Source organism: Rhinolophus sinicus, linkage group LG04 (genome assembly GCF_036562045.2).
Source record: "Rhinolophus sinicus isolate RSC01 linkage group LG04, ASM3656204v1, whole genome shotgun sequence".
Classification (NCBI taxonomy): Eukaryota; Metazoa; Chordata; class Mammalia; order Chiroptera; family Rhinolophidae; genus Rhinolophus; species Rhinolophus sinicus.
The window spans coordinates 187,946,290-187,973,144 of record NC_133754.1 but is presented as its reverse complement, the minus strand read 5'-3'; the positions used below and the strand labels follow the sequence as shown (position 1 = coordinate 187,973,144).

Genomic DNA, 26,855 nt, shown 5'->3' with positions numbered 1-26,855 from the left:
TCCTCACACGGGCTGGAGCAGAGTTTGTGCCCAGAGCTGTTCCCCTCCGTTCCTCAGGACTACTCTCACTCAAGTCCAGAACCCCCACACCATTTTCTGGCCAGCGGCCTCTGGACGCACCCCACACTTTCTACGCTCCTGCCAATTACTGTCTGTGGGTCAGGACCTCTTCAAGAGCTGGGTAGAAGCAATGGACCCAGTGTCCAGAAAAATATAGACAGAGACAGTGTGCAGATGACGTCAGGGAGTCACTGTCCAGTCTTTGGCCTGCATCAGATGACCGTCTGCACAGCCAGCCTATTCCGAATGGCGGCTCTGCCCTGGGATAGTCCAGGCTTCCTAAAGCCTCAGCATGCACACATGCACGCACACACACAGACACACAGACATGCACACAGACAGGCACGCACACATACACACGCACACACAGACACGCACACACACACGCACATACACATGCACACACACGCACATACACATGCACACACAGACACACAGACATGCACACAGACAGGCACGCACACATACACACACACACAGACACGCGCACACACATGCACACACAGACACACAGACATGCACACAGACAGGCACGCACACATACACAGACACACGCGCACACACACACAGACATGCACACACAGACACACACGCAAGCACGTACATACACACACGCACACACAGAGACACGCACGCACACGTGCACGTACATACACGCACACACAGACACGCACACACACACGCACATGCACACACACATGCACAGAGACACATGTGCACACACGCACACACACGCACACACATACACATGCACACACACATGCACACACGCACGCACACACACATGCACATACACGTGCACACACACAGACACACAGACATGCACACAGGCATGCACACATACACACGCACACACAGACACACGCACACACTCACGCACACACACAGACACATGCACACACAGACACACATGCACACAGACACACACACATACACATGCACACACACATACACATGCACACACAGACACACACGCAAGCACATACATACACACACGCACACACAGAGACACACACGCACACATGCACGTACATACACACATACAGAGACACGCACGCACACATGCACGTACATACACACACACAGACACGCGCACGCACACACGCACACACATACACATGCACACACAGACACACACAGACACGCACGCACACACACACACACACACACAACCTTACAAGGGTATCACCGACATCTATGCATCACCATCCCCAACACACTTGGCTCAGAAGTCCCATCTTCCGCAAGACGGGCCAGCGGCCGCTGTGTGAGGCCTGGGGACAGGGCTAGCATTGGCCAACTCCTCCGTCGTCGAGCCGCCCGGCTGAGCCAGCTCTGAGAGCACAGCTAGCGTGTCGCACAGGATCCTTCTGCTGAGCTGGGTGGAGACCAGATCCAGCACCTCGGCCTGCTCCACGCCAGGGAGGTCAGTGCAGGGGCCCACGTGCAGAGCAGGAGCTGGGTCCCCGCACCCAGACAGCCCTGTGTCGCCAGCCGTCAACAGTGTTGGCAGATCCTCCCCGGCCACACAGGCCATTCTGGACAGAGGTGGGGGCGGCACTGGGGCATCGCCTGCCCCCCCACACAAGGGAGACCCTAGCCAGCCAGGTTCAGACCACTGGCCTCCCACAGCTTGGTCCCCCGCAGTGGAACTCGATTCCTCTAATCTGTCCCCAAGGCTTCCACCCGGTGCACCTTCGCCCAGGCAGAGCCCAGACTCCTGGGGCCCCAGTGCCTCGGGCAGCCCCTCCTCAGATGAGGGCAACTCGCCAGTGCTGATGGAGGCGTCCTCTTCTGGGGGGCCCAGAGAGCCCCCAGGAGACATGATGTCTTCAGGTGGGGAAGGGAAGTCTTCTGAGTGGGGGCTGGCGGTGGCCCCACTCTCTGCTGAGAAGGTGGGAGGCGGCAGAGGGAAGGGGGCACCCCTGTGGGTGGAGGATGGGAGGTCGGCACTGCCATAAGACAGCACCTCGTCCACTGGGGACAGGATCTCAGGCAGGACACCGCTGGCCAGAGGGGGGCGGTCTTCCTCAGGGACAGGGGGTGCTCCGCTGCCCCCATGCCCAGGAGCCCGGCTCTCAGCTGTCAGACCTGCCAGCCCACTGGGGTTCCCAGGAGGAGACTGTAGGCTCACGGGAATTTCAGGCTCTGGCGAGGCCTGTAGGGGCTTCCTCTCAGTGGATGGACTCAGGTCAGCATCCCAAGGCTCCTCTGGGCAACCAGGTGAGGCCTGTGGAGGCCCGGTCTTTCCTCCTTTGCCGAAATCTGCCCCTTCGGACCCCGAGGACCCCGAGGGAATGGAAAGGGAAAGGTCTAAGTCACTGGAGGAAGAGGCTTTGGATGGGGACGCCATGCAAGCAGCTTCAGGGGACGTCCGTTTGGCCTTTCCTGTGTTCGACCCAGTAGTCAGGCTCCCACTAGTTCCAGAAGCTTCCTGCCCCATCCCAGGGCCCAAAGAGGGCAGTGGCATTTGGGGCGCCTCGCTGTTCTCCAGGCCGGAGGCACCTCCTGCAGGCGCGGCGTGCCCTGAGGCCGGCTGGGCACCAGCTCCAGGCTCCAGGAGGTCATCCTCGTCCCAGACCTCGCTGGACGCCTCTGACAGTTCTGACCCCGACCTGGGAGAGGGGACATGGAGGAGACGTGGCTGCTGGTTGGCCTGCGGGAGGCCTAGTGCCAATTCTGGGCCTCCCAGCACAGTGGAGAAGCCCAGCAGGGGACTGGCCCCACTGCCCTCCGGCCTCTCCCAGGTCACCGGTCCTCCGCCCCGGTGCAGCTCCCAGGAGCCTCGAGGAGAGGACTCCCCAGACCAAATCAGGTCTGCGTCTGGGGTGTCCCCAGCTTCCCAGTCCGACAGAGAGACGGAGCTCTCAGAAAGCTGGACCAGGACGGCTGACACTTTCTGGAACTCCTGGAGGGAGGGAAAGGACAGGCTGCTGGCAGAGGAGGAGGCTCGGGACCGCACAGAAGACCCCGAGCAGGTCCTGGGGGCAGACTCGGAAGAGGAGCCCAGGGCCAAGGGGGCTGAGAGCTGGCGCAGGGGACTGCTCCGGTGCTGGGTGGGGGGTGCGGCCTCCTCAGCTGCTACAGGAGCTGCAGAGAGAGGGGGTGTGGGGATGACGCCAACAGTTCTACACTCTGTCGTCCCTGCAACGTCCCCAGTGCTGGGAAGGGCAGCAACCCATACCCCTCGGCCCCTGAGCCCGCCGATCAGAGCCAGAAAACCCAGATGGAGGCAGAGATATCCACGGGCGCAGCTTGTGGACCCTTTGATCCCATGGGGTGGGGGTTAGCTCAGGCCCACCCACCGCCACACGGAAGTGAGTGACGTCTGGGTGGATGTTTCCACGTCTCAGGGACCTGGGCTTAGAACTGAAGCCGCCCTTCAGACACTGAGCGGCTGTCTTTGCCTCTCTCTGTGTTCATTTGGGACATAAGCGGTCCAGACAGGGAGTCCACCTACAGTCATTCACCTGCCTCTCGGGACCCCATGACGTGAGGGGTGGCGAAGGGGAGGGCGCTGTGGGAGGAGGCTGGCTCTGATTTAGAAGCTGGTCTCGGGTGACCCTTAAGCAGGGCCTTGATGGTCCTGGGGCAGGGCCGGGGGCCCGGGCCTCACCTGGACAGGTAGTCTGGACAGGCGTCACCTGGGCAGCTTCCTGCCACAAGGGCCTGTGGGCGTCCTCCTGCCAACAGGTCCCTGTCCTGCAAGCACATCATGGACAAGTCCGGGGTGTCCCCAGGAGGGACCCCACCCTCCTAACCTCCTCCCAGCTCCGAGTCTCCAAAGGGGGCCTTCAACTTCCCCAAAGAGAGGCCAGTCAGGGCTCCGTGGGTGGGCCAAGGAACCCCGTCTTTAAGGGGTTCTGGCCTCAGTCCCCACTGTGTCAAGTAGCTGGGGGGTGACCTCCTGACAGGCTCAGAGGCATGTGCTCCCTGGAGGGGCCCCTCCTGCTGCCCCCACCGCTTATTTCAGACTCAGGTTGCTTGGGGGTGCACAGTGGGCCAGGCCAGCTCAAGGGGCTCCAGGACAGAGTGACAGGACGGGGAGTGCTGGTGGAAGCATCTGCATGCTCCAGGCCCCAACCCCCGCCTGAGGTGCCCCCAGGCCCAGGCAGTGCCCCCAGGCCTCACACCTCGGCTCCCCTGACCACCAGCTTTCGGCTTCTGGGGACTTCCCCCCGGGGCTGCCGACAAAGTCCAGCCCCGACTCCGCCCCTGCACGGCCTGCACCGCCTTCAGCCACCTGCTGGAAACACGATGGAGAAGTGCCACAGACAGGATGTGGCCACCTCTGCCAGCATCAGTCCAAGTCCCTTAGCTGTGGAGAAAGCCCCTCTGCTTCTGTGATCACAGTCAGAAACAAAGACCATCCCCCTTCAGAGGGCCCTGAGACCCCCATGCAGCAGACACCCCTCCTTCCAGCAGGCTCCAAAGACCCCCCAACGGATGCACCACCTGGGAAAAACCAGAGTCTGTCTCATCGGCACCTCATCTGATGGTCGAGGTCACCACCCTACAAAGCCACACGTCAAGGGACAGCACGCAGTGCAGGGCCAAGCCCCGACTCACGCTGGCTTCCTGGGGGCTGCGGGGTCCCCCTCCGCCCTGGGACTGCTGGTTTGGGCCTTGGAAGCTCCCAGCATTACTTTGCATCAGAGCCCGGGTCTCCTCCTCTGCTGACGGGGGGCTGGGATTGGTCTGGGGGTCTCCTGTGAGGCAAAGGGATCGTCAGCGCCAACGGGCACAGAACACAGGACACAGAAGACATGGTGTCCAGGAATTCTGAAGCCACGTGAACAAAATCTTAAAATTTCAAACAGCCACACACTTACTTGTGTTTGGCTTGTGGGAGGACACAGAAATATGTGTTATCTACTCCTGAAATTATCCTTGTTAGATAGTTACTATAGCAAGTCCCCAAAAACCTTTCACAGGGAGGTGGGGCAGGGGCAGGCCTTGACCATGTCAAGGTCACCACAGACAAGCTGGAAGATCAGCGCAGTGGGGACAAAGTGGGGACAAAGTGGGACAAGGGGCTGCAGGAGGCCTTCGCCGGGGACTTCATGTCTGTACGTCATCACGTTTCTACACCTTCATTCCACCCTGAACCTGGCAGGTGTTGGGACACCAAGACCCAGGGTCTGTGACCATCCTGAGGCCACCAGCCTGAGGGGACCTGAGCTATCTGGCTAAAGCCCAGGTTTGTGGAACCGCTCGCCCACAGCGCTTGGTGTAGGTGAGGTGTTGTGGGTCATGCCAGAGGACCCCGGGCTTCCCGGGCTTCCATCACCAGGGAGCCACTGCTGGCAGTGTCCTGAGTGGAGAGCAGTTGGCGCCAATCAGACAGACCGTGCCAGCCTGGACTCACCACAGCTCCCCTCGCCCCGAGTGGTTCTAAGCCCTCCCATCTACACGGATCTCTCCAGCACTCGGTCACCAGGCCTGCTGGCTGGCTGGTGTGGAGAGTCTCCTGCTTGCTCCCGAGGATGGACCTCGAGAGGGGCTTCTGGACTTGGGGCCCAGACCCAGGGCTGGAGGGCGAGCTCAGGTGGCATCCTGGGCACTGAGACAAGGCGGGGGCCATGTGACCCCCTGGCTGTCCAGCCTGCTGTCCCCAACATGCCACAAATGAGTGCCCTCCTGTCCCAGAATTCAGTACGTGCAAAAATCTCGCGTTAGTTAATGAAGATGCCTCTGGCAATGCTGGTGTCCATGTCACTTAAAATCCATCCCAGGTGGACAAAGCTATGACTGCAACATCAGCAGCTTACAGTTTCTCCTTTTGCCAGAAAAGCCTCACTTTGCCCCGAAGACACAGAACAGGCGGGTCTCCCGCCTATGCAGGCTCTGAGGCCCAGATTGTGTGCTTTTCCTCCTGGGCCTCCCTGGTCATGTTGGGCAGCTGGCATGGCCTTGGAGGGGACCCGCTAGGTGTGGGGATCTTCTGGCAAGGCCACGCAGGGGAGGCCCTAAAAGCCTTTCCGGGGGACTCACCCGGGGGCGGCTCCTTCATCGGCTGGAACTGGAGCTGAGCTGCAGAGACGCTCCCCTCTGCCTCACCCGCCACAGTCTATGAGGGGAGGAAAGCCATGTCCAACAGGAGGAAAGACGCTGTCCTACAGGAGCCACCTGGGGAGAGGGCGCCCAGGACCCCCACACACACACAGGAACTAAGGGAACACTGGAATCTGGGGTCCCAACCAAGATCAAGCAGAAGGAGGGGAGAGGTCCCCCAAATGGGCAAATGGAGGAAAGGGCTTTCTGGGGGGTTGCATACAGGAAAGGCTGGGCCCAGAGGCCATCCGACATCCAGAGAGGTCACCTGCTGAGGACTTGGTAGAGGGACACAAGGCTGCTCCCCAGACTCTGAAAGACACACAGACCAGGGATTTTGGCTTTGACCGGCCCTTGGGAAAGGCCCCCCAGGGCTCGGAGAGCCCAGAGTGCAGAGGAAGCAGAGCTGGTCTCTGAGGAAGGTTCCTACAGACCCTGTCCTCCTGCCCTTCCCTCTTGGAGCCACAGACACTCCCTCCTCTGGGACCCCAATGTTGTCCTCCTAACCCCTCCTCTACACCTCCCTCTCCTTCCCGGGGAAAGGTTACTGGCCTCCCCTCCTCCACCCTTAGACACCAGCGCCCAGAGACTTGGCTGCTGGCCCAGGGGTCTGTCCTACAGACCCCTCAACACTCTTCCCCATGCCTCCCAGACTCTGTTCCAAGGTGCCCTTGGGCTCTGAGACATTTCCTAGGGGTGACCCTTGGGGCAGGGGCTGGAGCCCTCTGCATCTCCTCACCAGCACAGCCATTCTGATCTGGTGACAGGGCCCAGTGCACACTCGGACACAGAGAGACTGGGGACGCCCTAGCACACAGCTCGGGTGCAACACAGCAGGACAGAGGTCTGTCTGACCCCGAGGCCGGACCCACTGAGGGAGCGACCGTCTGTCCTCCAGCTGCCACTGCCACTGGCCCGCCTGGTTACCTGGGTCCATATGGCTGCTGCTGTCCACCAGCTGGCCCCGGGCGTCAGGCCAGCCATGGTCTGCGGCTGTGTCCTCCCCCCATGCTGGCCTCGGGGACTGCAGGTGACTGTCCAAAGCTGAAGTTGTCCCGGGGGGTGTCCCATCTTGCTGTTGGGTGAGAAGCCTGCCAGGCAGTGCAGGGGGGCAGTGAATGTCCTCCCAGAGTGCCCAGCCCACACCAGAACACAAGTGGAATAACATGCGTCACTCCAGGGCACAGCTGTGGTCAGTGGCCGTGGTCAGTGCATGGGTAAAGGACAACGGGTCCTGGCCCCTCCCTGACCAGCAGCTTCCCAAGCAGGGGCCACGGCTGGGGGGGTGACAAGGCATGGGGCACAGCACTTGGCATGGTGGGAGGGAGTTGGCCATCTCTCCCCTGGCACACAGCGGGGCAGAGCACACGCTCTGCCGACACGTCTGCATGGAGCCCGACCACAGGTCTATGGGGTGGCACCGTGTGTGCCAGTGGGGCTCACTGAGCTCTGGGAGGTACAGCGGGGCAGTGGCCTTGGTGCCACACACCCAGACCAACTGCCGTACTCTGGGCACACTGACAGGCAGCAAGAAATGGCCCCCGTCACAGCCTCAAAGACATGGCTGGGGGGTAAGCCTGGCAGGTGTCCTGACTCCTGGGTTTAAGGGCAACGCCGACAGGCTGGCCTGCTCTAGAACATTCCGCACGCAGCTCTCCAGGTGCAATCTGGCATTAACTTTTGTTCCCTGTCTCCCCAGGCTATAACTGGGTCCAGCTTGCTGCTCCCCCCAGGGTGGCCCTGAGTCTCTCCCCAGCATTCACACCATATCAGGAGTGAGAACAGGGTTTCGGGTCAGAGGGCAGTCCTCAGAGCCTTGAAAAGAGGAAACTTGGGGGCTGGAGCTCAGACCCTGCTTGGCAGGACGTGGTGGGCAGCTGTGTGTCCCAGATGCAGTCCCCCACCTGGCCCCTGGAGCGCGGGTGCTGAGGACAGAGCATGGGGACTGTGCCCTAAGCCCTGTCCCCGTTACAGGGCCCTAACTCTCCCTGCACCCCGGGCCTCAGGCTTGCAGAGGGTGGGGGCGCAGGCACAGGTGCTAGTTCACAGGTGCACCCAGGCCCTGACCCACTGGGAGATCCACTGGGCTGCGCTTGAACGAACAAAAGAATGGAGGACACCTGTTTATCTGTGTGCAGTGATCACCAGCAAAATGCTCAGTCTCTCTCAAGTCTCTCCTGCATATACACAGCTTCCCTGTTTTCTAACTTCGCATCGCTGGTGTGATCGGAAAGCACAGCACCACCCACGGCTGATCCCTGACCCCAGGCCCCGGGCTTCCAACGCTGGGCTCAGGGCCCCGCTGACCCAGCCCTATAAGCAAGCTCACGGGTACCAATATGGTAGGGTCACCCAGAAACCTTTTGAAAACCTGGGACTGGCTGGCAGTGGGTAGCGACGTGAATTATAGACCAGTGCATGTGAGATTTATTTGGGAAGTGCCATGAGGGGGAGGCCCAGTGAAGCTGGACCAGGCGGCTGGGCCAGGCGGCTGGGTGGGCAATGACTCCCTTTCCTGGGGAAGGTGTGAACACGGGCACCACTACACTGGAAGAGGGTCGCTGGATGGGTGACCGTGCACCCAAAAGTAGGAAGGGGTCCCTAAGAAGGTTGGGGCCGCCCCTTCCTGGGGCCGCCTCCTGCTTCTGACAGGTGCTGCCATTAGAGTCTGGCAGCCGGCCAGCCCTGGGGATGAAGCCCGAAGGAGAAGCAGCTGGGCTCCCTCCCACAGCAAGGCTCAGAGTCAGGGGGCACTGGTCATCGGGCACCCCTGCTGCCCCCCCCAGGTGACTCGGCCTGGGCGGGGCCTCTCTTGTCCCACCAGAGAGGCCCTTTGGCTGCAAACAGAGGGCAGCGGCCACGTGGCAAGGACTGTGAGAGAATAGCCACACAGGGGGTTGCCCAGCAGCTGGCTGGCCAAGCACTCACCGCCTGCGGCCCTCAAGCCAGGCCTGTCTAGCTGCTCTGTCTCAGTGCACTCCACCATGGCCTACGGACAGTGCCAGCCTGTCCCCATTTAAAAAACAAGGAAATGGGCTCAGAGAGGGGAGGACACCCCCACCACACCCCAGCCAGCGGCACAGCTGGGAATGTGCAGGCACCTGCACCAGCCAGGGCATCTCTGGCCTCTGCCCCCATCCCCATGGACCAGCTAGCCGGAGCAGGGTCCCTGCAGGGCTCCTGCTGTCCCTGTTCTCCTTGGCAGTCCTGGCAGTGTAATGGCGCCTTCCTGGCAGGAAGGACTGTTAGTGGTGCGCCAGGGCCACAAGTGCCCAACAACTCACTGTGGGACTCGCAGGCTCTCAGGGCTTCTCCAGGGGCTGTGGCTTGGGGGGCTGCCAGGCCTGTGTGGTGTCGGGGGACACGAGGAGCCCTGTGCAGGCCCCTCTGGCTGCTGGCTTGCCTCAGAGACCGCCTCCCGGGCAGCCTTGATTTCAGGGCTGGGACTCTAAGAGAAACAGAACAGGGTGAGCTGGCACAGGCACCTCAGGTCCATTTCCTGTTCGGAAAAGTGGGTGCAGGCTTCACGTGGCAGCAGCTGTGGTGGGGCGGCCGACAGCACACTAGGTAGCGTGTTCCTACAAGCAGGCACCTGGCTGAAACAGGGGGGCTTACTTACCCTCACAGGAACCTGCACCCCAGTGCTAATCGTTCCCCGACAGGTGCAGACACAAGGCCTGAGCGGGGTGTCAGGGCTGCAACCAAGGCTGTATTGGGAATCCGGCAGCCCTGGGTGCCCCCTCCTGCAGGCTGGCCTGGGGTGGGCAGCACTCCCACCTGGTGGTCATCTCACAGAGCAAACACTAACCTACACCAGGTGTTTCATGGAACCCAGTTCATTCCCTCCTTACCCACCAGGTGAGGCCATCAGCATCTCCAACCTTCAGAGGAGATGCTCAGGCTGGGGACGGCCGCCTCCCCACACGTCCACAGCCTCCTCATGCAATAGCGGGCAGGGTGGGGAGCTGGACCACGAATGCCCTTGCAGCTCGGGCTCCCCCAAAGGGCTGGCCTCCCTGAGGAGTCCCAGGCCATGTGCTTCTTCCTGCCTTGGAGCCCCCTCCACTACCACTGGGGGTCTGGCTTTTCCTCCAGGGCTCAGCCAAGGTTGCCTCTTCCAGGAGACCCCAGAGCTGGTGGCCACCCACCCACCCTCGATCTGTATCCCTCCAGAGTCCCTTTCCATCTGGGTCATGGGTGTTTTTACAGGGGACTTGCACATTCCCACAAAGCAGCCAGGTGACAAGGCTTTTCTGGCCACGGCGGAGCCTCCAGCCCAGGTGAGAGCGCCCACCTGAGGCAGCTGGGGCGGGGCCTGAAGCTCCTGCTGCAGGCGGGCCAGGGATCGCTTCATGAAGAGGGTGTCCCGGATGTGCTGCAGGAGCAGTGTCCTCTCTCGATGCGACAACAGGTGACTGTTCCGTAGGCATTGGATTTCCCTCTGAACCAGGCAGAGGAGGAAACATCAGCCATACCCCAGCCCAGCACAAAGGCACCCACGGGAGACAAATGCACTGATGAACGGGGTGCAGGGGACAGCCTGGCGCTGGGACTGTGTGGGGCCTTCCTCTGCCCCTCCACATGCCCCTCCCCTCTCAGCCTGCTCGACCAGGAGGCCCCGTGCACCTGGGCTCCCTGTGGGTCTGGCCAGCAGGAGGCAGGAGGGAAGGCTGGGTGCCCGTCCCTGCTCTCCCCACGCAGCCCTCCCTCTCCAGGTTCTGGGCACTGCCACCACCTCTAGAACACATCCCGTTGTTAAACTGTCCCCACTGTTCTCCGTCCCCTGCTGTGTGTCCACCAGCATAGCCCTCAGCAAAGGTACTTTACCCACACTGGGCCTCTGCACACCCACCTGGGGAGGTTGCAGCCTTCACAGGCCAGAGGGGGACACTGAGGCTCAGCAGAGCTGGCCCTGACCCAGCTTCCACCCCTGTGTCTGCCTACAACACCGGACTCCAGGTTTGGGTGGCCAGGCCCTCCAGCCAGCGCCCGCTCTCAGGTGGGAGACCGGGGCAGGCCCCCAGGCAGGGCCTGTGCCATAGGCCACCCTCAGTGCCATGTGATCAGTGGACCCCCCTCTAAGCCCTCCTCACGGTTCACTGGTCAGGGTCTGCCCTGCAGATAGTGTCACTGTGTTTTTCTGTCTGGGGCTCCTCCTGCCACCCGCACCCCACGCCTGCCACCCCACCTTCCCAATCCAGACAGGCCGTGTAGGACGGAGGTGAGAAGCCTGAGCGGCCCTGGACGTGGTGAGGGCTCGGGAGTTCTCTAGCCAGCGTGCGGCTGATCATACGGTCGCCATGGTGTCTGCCACCTGCCCACTTACCTGCTCCCGCTCCAGGTCGCCGAGGACGTGCTGCTTCTCCACCAAGGCTACCAGTGCAGTGTAGTGCCCCTTGCTGCCCAGACACCTGGGGGTGGGGTGGCAGGATGGTCAACCTCAAGTCCAGCAAGTGGATGTGGAAAGCCAGGCACGGCCAGCCCTGGCCAGCCGGGTGGACGTGGGATGACCCCTCCCATAGCAGGAGGCAGTGGTCATGCGTGGGCAAGCTGGGGAAGTCCTGGGGGCAGACGGTGACCCCAGCCAAGGCTGTCACTCTTTCTACCCCCTCACAACCCCTTTTGGGCCTGAGAGACGAAGGGAGGGCAGCACCTCCCACCCTGGAGCCCCAGCCTAGCCTGCGGGTCCTTTGGGGACGGGGTGCGCTGTGGAGTAGAACACCCACAGTCTGGAACGCTCATAAACTGCCCGTGGGGATCTTAGCTGCAATAACCTTTTGGAGGCCAATGTGGCAATATCAAGCAAGAAGCTTAAAAAATGCGTTCTCACTGACATGACAATTCTACTTCTAGGAATTTAAGGAAATAAGGTCTAGGATGGTCCCTTCTAATGCCACCAAGTTGGAAGCTACCAGAAGGTCCGGCTATAGGGGGCTGTTTAAGGAAATGTTGGTCTCTGCTGGGCACCCTGGCTGTTGTAGAAGTTACCAAGGGACACAGAAGGGTTTTCTGGACTTTTAAGTGAAAACTTAGGTCTTAGGTTACAAACAGCGTGTGCAGTGTATTATGCCTACTGTTTAAAAAGCCATGTGCCTATGTCCCTCAACAAGAGCCTTCAAGAAAGACTGGAGATTATAGGCAGAGATTATCGCGGAGAGGTGGGACGATGGGTGGTTTTTCAATTTATGTATTTATTTTTTGGTACTTCATTGCCTTATCTAACTTTCTGCAAACACCCGTCACTATTTGGATCAGTATAGTCTATGTTTCCCTAATGCTGTCGGAATGGGGGTGCTGGGGGGCCGGCACGCGCACACGCTCACCCTCGCCAATGCTCCAGCCAAGCCAGCTCTGCGCGCTTGTTCTCCTCTAGAGCCTTCTCACGCAGGCACAGAAGCGCAGCCTGGTGCTGTGCACGGAGTTCTTCCTCTTGCAGACTCTGCTCCAGACTCTGCTCCAGCATCTGGAGCGTAAAGTGGTGGGAAACCCAGGGCAAGGCGCTAGAGGGCCCCACAGGGCTCTACTGCAGTGGGATGGACTGTTCTGACCACAGTTACATCACCGTTGCCAAGCTCCAGGCCACTCCTGAGACAAGCCTAGCTCCTAGCGGTGCTTAGCTCTGGGGAGGTCGCTGACTCCAGGAAGTCCTCCTGGACTGCCCACCCCACTCATCCCTATGGTGTGTCCTATTCCCGCCTTTGAGCTCCTGACGGCAGGTGTGGGTCCTTATCATCTTGGCCTGGTGCCCAGCACCAATCCAGTTCCGGGACCTGTTTGTGCTCTAGAGGGTTTGCGATAGGCCAGGCCACCTGTTCTGCAATGTGCAAGGTGAGCAGCAGGGCCAGCCCTGCCCAAAGCAGCCTGTTGAAATGCCTGCCCTCACCTACCTCCCGGGGTGGAAGGGGCTGGCTTGGGCTGATGTCAGTTGGAAGGGTGTGTGATGCCCACTGCAGGGAGAGCCTGCCCCAGCCCAGGACCCACAGTGGGGACCCCCTGGGAGCAGGCTCTCAGAGAGGCAGGCCTTGGCCCCTGACGGCCTCCTGGCAGCTGAGGGAGGCTTTGGGTTGTCCACGGGCTGCCAGTGCCTCCCCTGGACCCCACTCCTATGCCCCCTCCAGGAACATCTCCCTGTACCTGCTGGGTGGGGTGGTCCCAAGCGTAGAGCCTGGCCTGGGGCAGCTGGGAGTGGGCTTGGTCTGGCCTCCCTTCCTGCATGGGCTCTGAGGACAGAAAGCAGGCGGTCGTTGGTCATGTAGCGGTTCCAGGGACCTGTTCTACAGGAGGGCCTCACAAAAGCAGTATGTGTGGCACGGTTTAATGCCCCCACGTACACACAGCTTCACCCCAGACCTTCCTGAGGCCATGCCAGAAGAAATCAACTGTCTTCTTTTTCCTGATACGAAGTTCTGGTGTGTGAACCCACTGACTATGCAAAAGACCAGACCCAAGGTAGAGGATGCTCGGGGTTAACCGAGTCCAGTTACTTGACTCCCACAGGGGAGACTCAAGCCCAGAGAGAGAGAATGACCCCTTCAAGGTGCAGCACCAAGCAGGTGGGGTGACAGCAGAGCCCAAACTCCCAGCTTAAGCAGCTATCTGGCCACTGACCGCTGCTGGCCACTCGTGGATGATGGGTGTGATGGAAAACGGACCCTGTGCTTTTAAAAAGGTCATATGAGGACTTGTGCTTCTTGCAAGAGAGTAAAAGGGATTGGATTGTGGATTTACTGTCCCACTAAGAAAAAAACTTAACGGAAAAGTACGTATGTAAATGCACCATAGAGATATAAATGTTCACACATCCACACAAGAAAGAATGGTTTTCTATATCAGGCAACATAACACAGTAATCCCCGAGGGACAGGAAACCCATGAGGTGAGACTTCTCATTGCTACTACTGGCTGCCTTGAGAGACGTTCTCGGCTGCAGTTCAGAAAGGGGAAACTGAGGCAGTGCCTGGCAGACCCCCTGGGTAGGGGAGTGGAGCTAAGGGTCTGGAGAGACCAAAGCAGCTAGAGCTCGTGGGACAGAGTCAGAGAGGGACGCCCGGAGATCTGTGGAGTGTCCTCCTGAAGCCCTTAGTAGAGAATTGGTCAATGATGTGCACATGGTGAAACCTCATTGCTGGGAAAAGAAACATCCAGAAGAACCAAGAGGGCTGGGGATTACATCTGTCTCCACTAGCCAGGCTGGAAAACCTTATGATTCGTGGGTTTTCGGGCAAAGCACAAGGAAGGTAAAAGAAATTGTCACTAGCAGACCAGCACTACCAGAAATGTGAAAGGAGGTCCTTTGGGCAGAAGGAAAATTATGTCAGAGAGGAAATCTGGGTGCCCAGAAAGGACTGAAGAGCACCACATATTGGGATATGTATAATATGTATATATTTTTAAAAGATCGTTGAGTGTTTAAAATAATAACGATATATTATGGAGTTTATAAAATACTTAAAGTAAAGTGCATGCCAACAGTCACTTAAAGTCCAGAAAAGAAGAAACGGGCGTGTGGGTGAGCCTTCTGCCTAGGTGCAGTGGCGGTGTGTTACGTGCAGGTGGACTGAATATACTGGCACACACTGCGGTAAATCCCACAGCAACCCCTCACACAACAGGCACAGCTCCTAAGCCAGCAGCACAGACAGCATGGGACGGTGGCAGAATACTTGCTGAATCCCAAAGAAGGCAGAGATTGCCAGAACATATGAGAACAAACACAGCAGGGTCCGAGGACATGCTGCCTACGGGAAGTGCACTTGAAACGGAGACACGGGAAGCAGGTTAAAAGGGTGGGAGGGTTGTACCATGCCAACCCCAGTGTAAGAAAGCTGTGGGGAGCCAGATGAGCATCAGACAAAGCTGACTGCAGAGGATAAAGGGTTCAATTCATCAGGGGCACATAATAACCCTAAGTGTTCAGGGCCTGATACCAGAGCTTCAACATACACGAAGCAAAACCCAACAGAGCCTCAAGGAGGAGCGAGGGACAAAGCCACAGCTACTGGGCATTGTTTTAGTGCCCCTCCCTCCCTGACCAATGGGAAAGCCCTTGAGGATGGAATAGGGTTGAACAACACCCTACCCAACAGCAGCGGAAGACACATTCTTTACAAGAGGACATGGGACACCCACAAAGACAGACCGTACTGTGGGAAAGACCCACGTCTGAACATAGGTAGGGTCCTACAAAAATGCTTCGTGACCGTGATGAGATTGGACTGGAAACTGGTAACAGGAGCAAAGCCGCACAGCCGGGCGACTGCGTCAGGCTAGGTGCTCACACCGTCTGCTGCCCCCAGCTCAGCTGAGCTCAGAGCTCAGGGAGGTTTGCTCCCAGGTCCCTGCAGCCTGCACTAAGGGACCCTCACCTGCCAACATACAACACGGAGAAGGGACTTGGGCAGGATACTGATGAGCCAGCACTTGAGAGGTCGGTCGCAGGGAAAACTGCTCAAAGGGACAGAGGTGGGCATATTGGATGGCCTGGAAAGAGTGTGAGGGTCTCTGTTCCTGAAGGGGCCGAGATGGGCTGTAACCAGGGCTTCAGGGAGACGCAACAGCCACTGTGGAGGTCTGCCGGGAGCGAGCTTGGAGGAGCTGAGACCCTCTCAGTCCCTGAGTGTGATGGACAGGACCGGATGACACACCACACTCTTCCTTACTTGGCCCTTGGGCTATCTCACCTAGTGTCTAACCTAAAGTTTTCTTGCTGTAATCCAGGCTCGCAGTCCCCAGGTGTATGTGAGTGGGGATGGTGGCTGCTATGCCCCCTTGCTGTCTTATCCTAGTTACCCCAGGCGCAGTGGATACCCAGCTTGTCCCTACAAACAAGAAGCAGTGTTGCCCGAGGGTCAATCATATAGTCCTAGCATCAGACCTAGTTTCAAATCCTGGTTCTGCCCTTACCATGTGGCCTCGGACAAGTCCCTTCATCTCTCTGGGCCTCTCTACTGTGTGTCTGACTCAGTTTCTCCTGGGGGGTCCATGCAGGAACAGGCTCTGTCTGCTGCCCGGCTCGGGGATCAGCGCCTGGGGTGTGGCTAGTTTTGAGGACACTCTCACCTGCAGAAGCTGACTTGCCCACTGAACTCTGCCATCCTTCCTTGGCACCCTGGGAGGGCGCGGCAGCATCTGTGCCCAGGGGTGGGTGTGATCTGCCAGGTGAGAAAGAAGTGGGGACTCACCACTCAGCAGCACCAGTGCCCATGACTATCTGAGACGCCCCCACCCCGCCTTCTACGTTGGGCGTGGGCCATGGGCCCCAACCCTGGGCTGCACCTTGGTCTGGCTGTCACGTTGCTCCAAGAGGTCTTCAGATCCAGGTCCCCACACAGGAGTAGCTGCTCCAGCTCCGAAGCTATTGCTGGCTTGGCCTGGGTTTTGTGTTTCTCCATCAGCCTCTGCGAGGACAGGTGTGTGTGGGGAGGAAGAACAGAGCAGCCTTACAGCCCTCAGGCCAGGCCGGGCCCCAGGGAGGAGTCGGAGGCCGGGCAAGTCTCCCATCCTCCACAGGGGGCAGGCCCTTCTCTGCCCCCTCCTGTCTTCCAGAGAGCTGGACATGGCAGGGGTGAGGTGCCCAGCAGCGCAGAGCAAGGCCAGTGCTGGAGCCCCCCGAGTGTGGGGGATCAGACCGCCAGGGCCCGCTGTATGAAGGCCACCTGAGGAACTAGTGCAGGCTGCCGTGACTGCAATTACCCAGCAGGTGCGATGCTGGAAACAGCAGGAGAGGCCAGATGTGCCTGTGCCGTTGTGGGTCTGAAGGCACCTGCACGCGTGTGTGCACACATGGCAACTGCACACACGTGTACATACGTATCCACACGCTCCCTTGGGTTCAGTTACTCTCCTGGGAGTATCTCCCTAAGTGTGAGTGAGAACATCCCAACAGTCCCCAGACAAAGGCACAGAGAAGAGCCACTTCTGTGAAGGTTCCTCACGTCCCACCAGGTCACAAACATTACCTTCCTGGTCCTCAGCCCTCCAGCCCGGCCATGCTGGGGACCGTTTGTACCACCCCGAGAAGCCAGAGCTGCCTGTCCAATGGGGCTCAACAGGCCAGTGCGAGGGTGCTGGGCAGGGTGGGCTAGGAGGTGCGGGTCCCCTTCCCTTCCCGGGCACACCTGCCTGGGATACAAGCTTCCCACACACTTCAGCTCGTGAGCGCCAATGGAGAGCCCGCAGCTCAGGTGCCAGCCACTCCAGGACATGGGCAGGTGAGAGGCTCAGACGGTCATCTGTCACCCCAGCCAGGAGCCCCCAGGAAAAGCATCGCATATAGCCTACCTACCGGCCTCCAGCAGGCTGCTGCGCTCCCCTCTGTGGGGTGCAGGCAGGGCCCACATTTCAGGAGGTAGCATGTCTGGGAGGGTAGTACCCTCCTCAACTTGACCTTCTGCAAAGACAGGCAGCCCCCACCCGGCAAGGGAGTCACATCCACCTTCCAAGGGCCACAGGCTCCTCCAGGAAGGGGCACCTGGGCAGGCAGTGGGCATGTGTGAGAGTCTCAGCCACGGCCTGGCTGACCTGCAGCTGGTGTTTGAAAAGCAGCTCGTGCAGAGCCTTCTGTGTCTCCCAGACCTCCATCTCCGCCCGCTGCCGCAGGTGAGCCAGTGCCTGCTCCTGCTTCTGCTGGTCCAGCTGTGGGAAGGGCCCAAGCCTCAGGATTGTTGGGGCCCAGCCTGCTGCCCCCACAGCTCCCCGCAAACCCTCAGCCCGAGAGTGCAGGCAGTGCCACCTCTGAGAACTCGAGTGTCCCTCTGCCCGAGAGGACCCCACTCTTGACAAAGCCCCTCGTTCCTCCCCTCCCACCCGTGCTCTCCCTACCTGGAGCCTCCCCTTCTCAGCCAGGGAGGCTGGTGCCCTGGGCCCGTCTGACTGCTGTGCTCTCCGCCTTCCACCCTCTTGCCCAGCCTCCCCTGAAGAGCTGCAGCTTTAAAGTCTACAGTTCCCTGTGTTAGAGCCTCTTCTGCTCAGTCTCAGGGGGACAGGGGCTCCTCCCAGCTCACCCCAAATAGATGAGGCCTAAAGGGGACACAGCAGTCATTTGCCTGGTAGAAGGGGACGGGACACACCTTCAGTGACTGGAGAAAGCTCAGGGACTTCTGCTGGATGTTGGAGAGGTGCCTGGCATGCAGCCCGCCGTCCTCTTGCTGACCTGCGGAAAGCAGGGGGAAAGAAGCAGCTGGGTACTGGGCGCCAGGAGCACCCTCGGGCACCCCCTGCTCAGTGCCAGCGCTGGGCACAGAGGGAGGAATCCAGGCAGACTCCAGTAGAGTCCTTTCCCATAATCAGGCCTCAGCCCCTGGAGCAGGAGACAGACGCTGCTGCAAGGCCTGGACCTCCCAGGGGCTCGCTCTGCCTACCCGCCTGGGCCACACTCCCCCTGGAGCAAAGACCCAGGTCTGCAGAGATAACAGGGGTCAAGAACATCAGCTTTGCTTCCAGGCAGACCTCACACATCATGCGTTTGCCCGGTGGCCTGGAACAAACCACTAGCCCATCAGAGCCTCTGTGGGAAACGGAGTTTCCCTGCTCCCTGGCAGTGAAATGACCTAATTAACGCGTGCTCCAGTGATGGCTGTTAGTATCCACTAGTGACAATCGTGGCGGGGGGCAGGGGGCGTATCAAGGCAGAGGCATAGGTCCCACCCGAGGGCTGGCCCCGCGTGTGGGAGTGAGGACCTCAGCCTCCCCCTGGGTTAGGAAGTCCCCGAGGGCAGTGGAGGGGACTCTTTCCTTTTGGCGCCGCCTGAGGCCCAGCTCAGGCCCTGCGGTTGGTGCTCCCGGCCCTGTGGAAGCTGCCTCTAGCGGAGCCTCCAGGTCGGAGGGGTGGCCAGTGTGCTCTTTCCTCCACCCTCCCTCCCTCCTCCTTTTTGGTCTGGTTCCTGGTGAGAGCTGGCAGAGGAGGACATGGAGGGCGGTCAGCTCACACCCGGGCTCAGGCCACTGGTCTGAAGACGGCAGAACCCTCCTGGTGACTCTCCGATGAGTTCCCCAGTCACTGCTGGCGAGTGTGCAGACAGTAACACCCTCTCCTCTGAGCTCTCCTTTCCAGAGCAGAGCGACTCAGCTTCCCACGTTAGAGCCGATAAAGAGCTGGGAGTGATGGCTACTCCAGTTCCTGGGCGTCTCCACGGCAGCTGTGAAACCGTGAGGCACCAAGCCAGAGGAGAAGCAGGGGCTCTGGCCACTGCATGTACACTGAGCATCTGGGGGTGCTCGGGGTGGGGGGGCTCTCCTCCTTCCAGTGAACTGGCCTCTGTGAAGACACTTAGGAATTGGTTTAAAGTGTCTGTTCTGAGCTGAAGTTCCCTCGAGAAGGGAAAAATCCCCTCTTCCTTTTGCTGTGTGGCCCTTTCGAGAAGCTGAAGCCAGAGAAGATGCCTGGTTCCCACCGAGCTGGCCCCCGCTGGCCTAAGTTCCCGCTGACCCTCCTCCAGGCACCTGGAAGCTTCCGAGGCCCAAGGCTTCAGCCCTTCAGCCCCAGGAGGGGAAGTTCCTGCCCACCTCTGGCCATGCCAGCGTCCCTGACAGGTCACCAGGGAGACATGAGCTCTGAGCTGTGACCCAACAGAAAGCAAACTGTCCCTGACAGCAGCATGGCCCTGGCTGGCCAAGCACCTGGCAGCCCCCGAGACTGCCAGAGTCACCCCACTGAGCAGAGAGTGACACTGGCCTCACTCCCCAAATTCTCTAAAGACAATTGGTGAGGAGCCCAGCACCGCACATCACCCCAAAGTGCCTGGTAGCTGGGCACCCAGAGAGAGGATTTAATAAATGCTGTTATTATGGCTCGTGACTATGATGATGGCGACAAAGTGACCTCTCCATTCCAGGGTCGGGGGGTCATGGCCTCGCACCCCAGTGAGGCTGGCAGGATGCCTGTCCCGGGTGGGAGAGCCACAGAGTCTGACAGCCAGCGCTTCACTGCCCAACACGGCAGCCAGCAGCCACACATGCTGCTTCCGTGTGCACTTAAATTGAAAGTCACTCTTGAGTCACACTGGCCACGTTTCAATGTCTAGGCGGCCACATGTGGCTGGTGGTTGCCATATTGGATAGCCCACAATTGAAAGCATTTCCCTCATCTCAGAAGGTTCTGCTGGATAATATGGTGCTAGGTGTTTAGGTCTAGAAGGTTCTGTTGGGCAGGGCTGGTCAAGGTGTTTGAGACTAGAAAGTTCTATCGGACGGCACTCTTTCCACTCGTTAAATCTGGAGCTGACTGACTCAGAGCTGAGCCTGAGTCCCCACTCGGCCCTTTCCTGGTTGGAGACGATGGGTGTCTTTGTTCCTGATGGGGGCATCAGTTTCCTCATCCATGGTCACGAGTGTGGGAGCGATCTCTGAGGCACAGTGAGACCGAGACACCGTGTGTAACAAACAACACCTGGCCCAGGGGCATTCAGGGAGCTCAGCAGTTCATGCATGCTTTCAGCAAATATTTCCCAGGTGCCCCCCACATGACAGGTGCTGTTCCAAGGGCCAAGGCTGCAATGAGAACCAGACCCTCAAGTTCTCGTGGCCCACAGAGACAGACACACAAACACAAGCTGGATGCCCACAAAGCAGGCCATGACAGGGTGAGTGGCAGCCCTGACCCAGCCTGGGTGCTATCTGGGAGGCTTCCTGGAAGCGGTGTCTGACACAAGCCTCGTGCAGGCCCTTTGGGTTGTGCTCACTGCTTGGTTTCTGGCTACCTGATATCCTGCTCTCAGCCACTCCCAGCAGAAGTGGCTCCGATTTCAAATGATGCTTCAGGGTTGCCTGTAGCCTCAGGATAAAGAGATCCTGCCAGAGAATTCCAGTTTGCACAGTTAGAGAGGTGGGCCTGCCCAGGAGAGTGTGAGGGCAGCTGGGACTCAGCCCCTCATGCAGGAGGGACCAAGAACTTGGGGGAGCTTCCACCCCATCGCCCACCTGCTCCCGCCTCCTGGAGAGGCAGCCTGGAGGCAACGCCAGGGAGAGGAGCAGCGTTTGCTAGAAGGCCTGGCACCTGCTCTGCTCAGGTTCAGCCTGTGGAAGCTGCCAGACCCCAGCTAATAAGGGTAGCTCACTGCTGTGCCCAGACCAGACCCCAGAGGCTTCTGGAAGACATAGCAGGTGTGGGTGGCTCCCTTGGGGACCCTGAGGCCCCACAGGGGGCTGGGGTGGGGCAGCCCTCAACTGGTCCCTCCTTTGTCAGGAGGTCTGTGACCTGGCCCTTCACGCAGCTGAGAGGCACCTGAGGGGGCGCGGGAGGCGGCTCTGGAAGGAGCTGCTGACGTCAGTTCTTGTCTGTCCGCCCTCACACCCAGGCCACCCACTAAATACTCCTTGAGGGCCTGAGTCAGTGGGAAAGGTCATGCCATCCATACTCCTGATTTGTGGTCCACAAGTCAGGCACTTTGTCCTTTCAACCAGGGACTGACACTTTCCCTCCGGGATATCGGGAGGGTGCCCTTCTCTGCCCCTGGCTCTGGCCTCAGGCCCCTCAGGCTGCCTGCCCTGCCTCCAATGCCATAGCACCTCCCGGCCCGCCACGCACGGCAGACCCAGCTACCGGGACGGCAGCTGGCTGGACGGTCATCTCTCAGAGCGGCCCGCCACGCACGGCAGACCCAGCTACCGGGGAGGCAGGTGGCTGGACGGTCATCTCTCAGAGCGGCCCGCCACGCACGGCAGACCCAACTACCGGGACGGCAGCTGGCTGGACGGTCATCTCTCAGAGCGGCCCGCCACGCACGGCAGACCCAGCTACCGGGACGGCAGGTGGCTGGACGGTCATCTCTCAGAGCAAGTATGTCACAACAGGGGCGTGGCAAGAGCACAGAGCAAGCAGCTGGGTCCCAGATGCCTCCAAAACACTTTAATACTGAAGCGTGGATGTTCTCCACATAGAAAGGGACCTCTCTACACCCGCAGGACCTTGCTGGAGTGTCGGGCCATGGAGGGGGTCTCCAGCAGACCTCCCCGGCCCCCTGACCAGCCAGCCCAGGGCCTGTCCGCAGGCTCGCCCTTACCGCAGCTCTGCGTGGTCCACGGTGCGACCAAGCCTGCCCCTCTGGCCGACCATGTCTCCTCCAGCCACAGGGAGCTGCAGGTGGGGTCCGGTGGGGCTGGCACCCTGCGCGAGCTGGGGACATGCAAACACACATGTGAGCAGGGTAGAGCAGTGAACATCACAAGGTAGGAGGCAGCTCGCGGGGCAGGGGCTGGGAGTCTGGGCTCCCTCAGCTGGAAGAGCTCTCAGACCCACACAGTGTCCAAGGCAGGATCCAAGGGCCAAAGACCCATGAGAGCAGGGCCTGTGACCAGACGACTTGGGGGGGCTGTGGTGAGCAGGTGGGGCCTGAAGATGCCGACACCCGCAGTGTCCACTGGCTTGGTGGGGCCTCGTCTGAGAAGCAGTGGCTGGGGCTCTGCACTCAGACCCGGAGGCCCAGCAGCCCCACAGGTGCCGGACAGCTGAGGCTCAGCTTCCACAGTCACCAAGGGATGCTGGGGCCGGGACAGCGTGCCCTTGCCCTGGGCCACACCTGCCCTGACGTGCTGAGCTTGCAGCAGCAGTGCACACGGCCCGCCTCACTTCACGTCCTCCCTGAGGACACATGGATAGCCATGTGTCCTTCCCGGCACACAGCAACCCAGGGCCTGCTTGAGTGACTAAAGACGCTGGCCATACCTGTCGCCATGGAGACTGGGGGCAGGGGGGGACTTGGCCTTCCTCCAGCCGCCCGCAGGGGCCCACAGGCCACAGGTGTTTGTCTAGCACCTTCTGTGCGCCAGGTGCCTGCCACCCAGCCTCTGCCCCCACAGCTCACTGGGAGATGGCAGAAAAGAGTGTTCCAGAAAGAGGGAGCAGCCTTCTCCCTGGGGCTGAGAGAGAGCTGCGAGCAAGCGACGGGACAGGCCTGGTTGACCAGGGAATGCTGGGGTGGGGGTGCTCCAGGAGCATGGGCCCACGGGGGGAGAGGAAGGACGAGATTCCTGCAGGCTCTTCCCCAGGCTCAGTCTCGCTCCCGCTTTCCAAACCTTGAACTTAGGGTGCCAGCCTGGCCAAGTGAGTCAATGGACGGCAGGAAGGAGCCATCTCCTCGAAGGGTTAGTTAAAAAGAACACCATCGATGGCCATAAGCCAGTGTCTCCCTCGACTATTTAGAGCAGGGTCAGCAAACACTTCCCATAAAGGACCAAACAATAAATAGTTAAGTTCTGTGGGCCACACGGTCTTTCTCTCTCTGTGGACAGGACTCAGCTCTGCCCTCACAGCATGAAAGCAGCCGCTCTCATTATGTAAAAGTGAACGCGGCCATGTGTCAATAAAACTTTATTTACAAACACAGGTGGTGGGCCATGGGGGTTGTGGCGTGCTGACCCTTGGTCCAGACTTTCTAGGGCAGTTGTCCTCAAACTTCAGGGGACACCAGAATCACCTGGAGGACTTGTGAAAACACTGCCCACTTCCCTCCCCAGTGTACCACATTGAGGAGGGCTGGGTGAGCCTGGGACTCTGCATTTCTAATGAGTTCCCAGGGAACAGCTGCAGAACCACTGGACTAGGGAATGGGTCAAGTGGGAAAACCGTGGGCTCTTGAGTCCAAGCCCTGGTCTGAACCTTGGCCTGCCTTCCCACGAGCTGTGTGACCTGAGCAAAGTCCCTTCTTTCTGAGTCTCAGTTTTCCTGTCTGTAAAATGAGAGCACCTCTCCTGCAGGTGCTAAAAGCTGTACATGAGCTTTAGGGGTCTGCAGGGAGTGGGGCATACCCCCCTCACCTGTGCACAGGGCGTCCTGGGGCCCAACCCAGCTTCCTTACCACAATGCTGGTGACAGGAGGCTCCTACCTGCCCTGAGCTCCACGGCCCAGCAGGGAAAGGACGGGGCACAGGAGGTCGTCCCACCCCAACTCAGAAACTGGCCTCGGAGGAGAGCTGCAGCTTTCATCCTTGGAACTGGACAGCAGGTAAGGTGACCAGGGGCACTGCTGCCAAGCTGCAGCCCCGAAGCAGTGAGTGGTGACTGCTGTTTTAGAAGGGGCAGCCTAGGCACCTTTCCTGGATGCCTCAGGAGCCAGCAAGCCCCTGGGCCCTGACCCCATGCACCAGGCACGCTTGTGAATGACTTCCGCCTCTGCCCTAGGGCCTGGTCAGGGCTGCAGGGATGGGGGCGATGCAGTGCCTGGTGGGAAGGCCCTGGGTGGGAACTCCCCGGGTGTGCAGGATGCCCCGGGTGGGAATGTACCAGAGGCCATGTGCCCTCCACCCCTCTGCTCTGAGACCTTCTGGCCTGGGCCCACGGGGCCATGCTGGCCATCCGGTAGCAGATGCACAGACTAGAGTGTCCACTGTGGAGCCTGGGACCCGGAAACTAAACTCTGGAGAATTGCCTGGCCCCTTCTGAACGGGAAGTGAGGGGGCTGTGTGCAAAGAAGTCTAGCCCAATGCTGCCCCCTACTGGTGGCAACAATACAGTTCCACCAACTGGACAGGCTGGGGGGCAAGATAAAACTCACCCCAAAGGACCAAAATGAGACTACAAGGGAGGCTATGAGACAGCAGGGTGGGTGGGGGTTCCTAGGGTAACGACGAGGGAGGCATGCAGGCAGGGAAATGTCCCTGGAGGGGAGGGGAGGGTTGAAGCGGTGTTGGGGAGAATCGCGCCCCCTTCCAAGTGGATACATCACCTACCCATTTCCCAGGGAAGACTCAGGCTGGCAGGAGCATGTGAGTATGCTCCAGACCAACAGCTTGAAGCACTGACCCCTGGGGTACCCTGGGCAGCCCCATGTAGAGGGGTGTCCATCTCTTTCTCCCCAGAGATGCAACCCACCCCCATTTGTATTCCTCACTGCACAGCTGCCCCAACTGCGGTCTCCACCCTCCCTTTTAGCTCTCCACTAATAAGCTCTCCAGCCTCCAGCCGGCCCCCGAAGACCCTAACCCAAGCACCAAGCTAGGACGACCGGGCGAGTGCGTGGTGAGGAGCCTCTGGCTGGCATCCATCCCAGGCATTCCAGGCAGGCTCTGGCTGATAATGACAAAGGGCAAGGCCAGCCCCCTGGAGACCACCCGCCGGCCTGTCCCCTTCTGGAGCCCTCCTTTCCCTCAGCTCCGAGCTGTCAAGCCTGGGGTCCTGGAGGATGTGGGAGAGGGCTGGCTGGGGAGGGGTGCTCGGGGCCAGGCTGGGGACCACTGCCCCAAGGTCCTTCAGTCCCAGGACTGGTGAGAGGGGCTGGGGTGGTTCAAGAAGCTCAAGGGCTACACGGTGTGCCAGGGAGGCGGATGGGTGGGGCTTGGGGACCAGGAGAGTGCTGCTGGCCACTGAGGAAGATGGGACAGGGACCCGTGCCTGCTCTGGCATCAGGAGACACCAGGTAGGTGGGCGGGTGATGGGGGCCGAAGGAATAGTTCTTGGGGTGGCGAGGGGCTCCTTGAGGAGAAGCCCGAGCATGTTCATGAACCCCGGAAGACGAGAGGCCACAGCTGTTCAGGGAAGGTTACACCTTGGTGAGGAAGCAGCTCCCTGAGCAGGGGCTGGGCCTGGGTGGGACAGGCACCCCTCCTGAGCGGGAGTCAGGGCTGAGGGGCTGGGAGCTCAGAGTAGTGACCCTGGCTATTGGGGGGAAATGAGCTGGAGGACAGAGGGGACAGGAAGTGACAGCAGGTGGAAAGCACTGGGGAGCATGGCTGAGGCCCTAGAGTCCTGGGGCGAGGGAGGGGACTGCAGAAGTTCCCCAAAACCAAGCCCTGGCTGGGCTGCCAGGTGGATGGTGAGGCAGCTGAGGGCCCTCAGTGCCCCAGCCCCAGGCTGGTCATCTGGGTGCAACTGGGTCCAGTGTCCCCTGGGAAGACACCTGTGTGAAGTGGCCCCCAGAGAAGGCCACAGCGGTGCTGGGGATGGAAACCATGAGAAGGTGCAAGGGTCTGTGGATGGATGGTCTTAAGAACTTAGACACAGACACAGGACATGGATGGACGACCACCTGCTTCAGTGTCCCTGGGACACCATCTGCCTGTCAGTCACACCAGTGACACAAGAAAGTGTAGCTGACAGTGTCTCCCTGGGGCCCAGAACCAGTGCAGGGAGGGTAGAGGGGAGTGCATCCCAGGGCTGCTCACTCATCAGCAGGGGTCCTGGGTCAGGGGCCCATTGCACACAGCCCTCCAGAGGTGTCCAAGAGCCACTGTGTGGACGGGCCCTTCAGCCCTGCCGGGCCAGTGTCAGAGCCAGCACAGATGGGTCAGGAGCTGTGTCACTGCCCTGCTCAGGCCTGGATGCACCCAGACTCCTGGCCCTGGCCAGCGTGGCCGTGCCCTGGCTGCATGAGAGGCAGCCCCGCAGCTCGCGGCACGGCCCAGACGCACGGGGTGCTCATGGGCTTACCTCCCTGTGAAGGGCCTGCGGGCCTGGAAGGAAGCCGTGTTTCTCGCCAGCCTCTCATCCAGCTCCACACGTCCGACATCCATGAAACCTTGGAGAGATGGGCATCAGGATTTTATTTCCCAGGTGTCAGCACGGGGAGAGTGGCTGCTGCTCAGAGGGGAGGAGGGAGGCGCCCGACCCCCAGCAGGAGGGGCCCTGTGGCTTCAGAGCCTCGCCCGGTGCCTCTTCCTGCTTTCTTGCCCCCCTTCGGGAGGCAGGGTAGGGAGGTGTCAGGCACATACGCCTCAGGACCAGGCTGTACCACTCCTCCAGCCAGAGTCAAGATGGTGACAGCAGCTGCGGCTGATGGAAACTTTAGCATGTGCCATTTGCTGTGCCAGGA

The 26,855-nt window shown here is 60.0% G+C and overlaps 1 protein-coding gene across 1 annotated transcript in view; it reads right to left on the bottom strand.

Moving 5' to 3' along the window:
- Positions 1-1,215: 1,215 nt before the first annotated feature.
- The window catches only part of CCDC187 (coiled-coil domain containing 187), a 46,325-nt gene continuing 20,685 nt past the window's right edge, over positions 1,216-26,855 (bottom strand). The window contains exons 10-27 of the mRNA XM_074331551.1: positions 26,474-26,561; positions 22,113-22,225; positions 18,183-18,265; positions 17,635-17,748; positions 16,390-16,511; positions 16,174-16,265; positions 13,249-13,334; positions 12,438-12,577; positions 11,441-11,525; positions 10,409-10,555; positions 9,399-9,562; positions 7,042-7,205; positions 6,338-6,426; positions 6,055-6,130; positions 4,630-4,769; positions 4,194-4,306; positions 3,677-3,762; positions 1,216-3,150 (exon numbers count right to left, since the gene is read on the bottom strand). Of these exons, the coding sequence (XP_074187652.1) occupies positions 1,286-3,150; positions 3,677-3,762; positions 4,194-4,306; positions 4,630-4,769; positions 6,055-6,130; positions 6,338-6,426; positions 7,042-7,205; positions 9,399-9,562; positions 10,409-10,555; positions 11,441-11,525; positions 12,438-12,577; positions 13,249-13,334; positions 16,174-16,265; positions 16,390-16,511; positions 17,635-17,748; positions 18,183-18,265; positions 22,113-22,225; positions 26,474-26,561 (3,767 nt within the window). The 3' untranslated portion in view covers positions 1,216-1,285. The remainder of the gene's footprint in view (positions 3,151-3,676; positions 3,763-4,193; positions 4,307-4,629; positions 4,770-6,054; positions 6,131-6,337; positions 6,427-7,041; positions 7,206-9,398; positions 9,563-10,408; positions 10,556-11,440; positions 11,526-12,437; positions 12,578-13,248; positions 13,335-16,173; positions 16,266-16,389; positions 16,512-17,634; positions 17,749-18,182; positions 18,266-22,112; positions 22,226-26,473; positions 26,562-26,855) is intronic.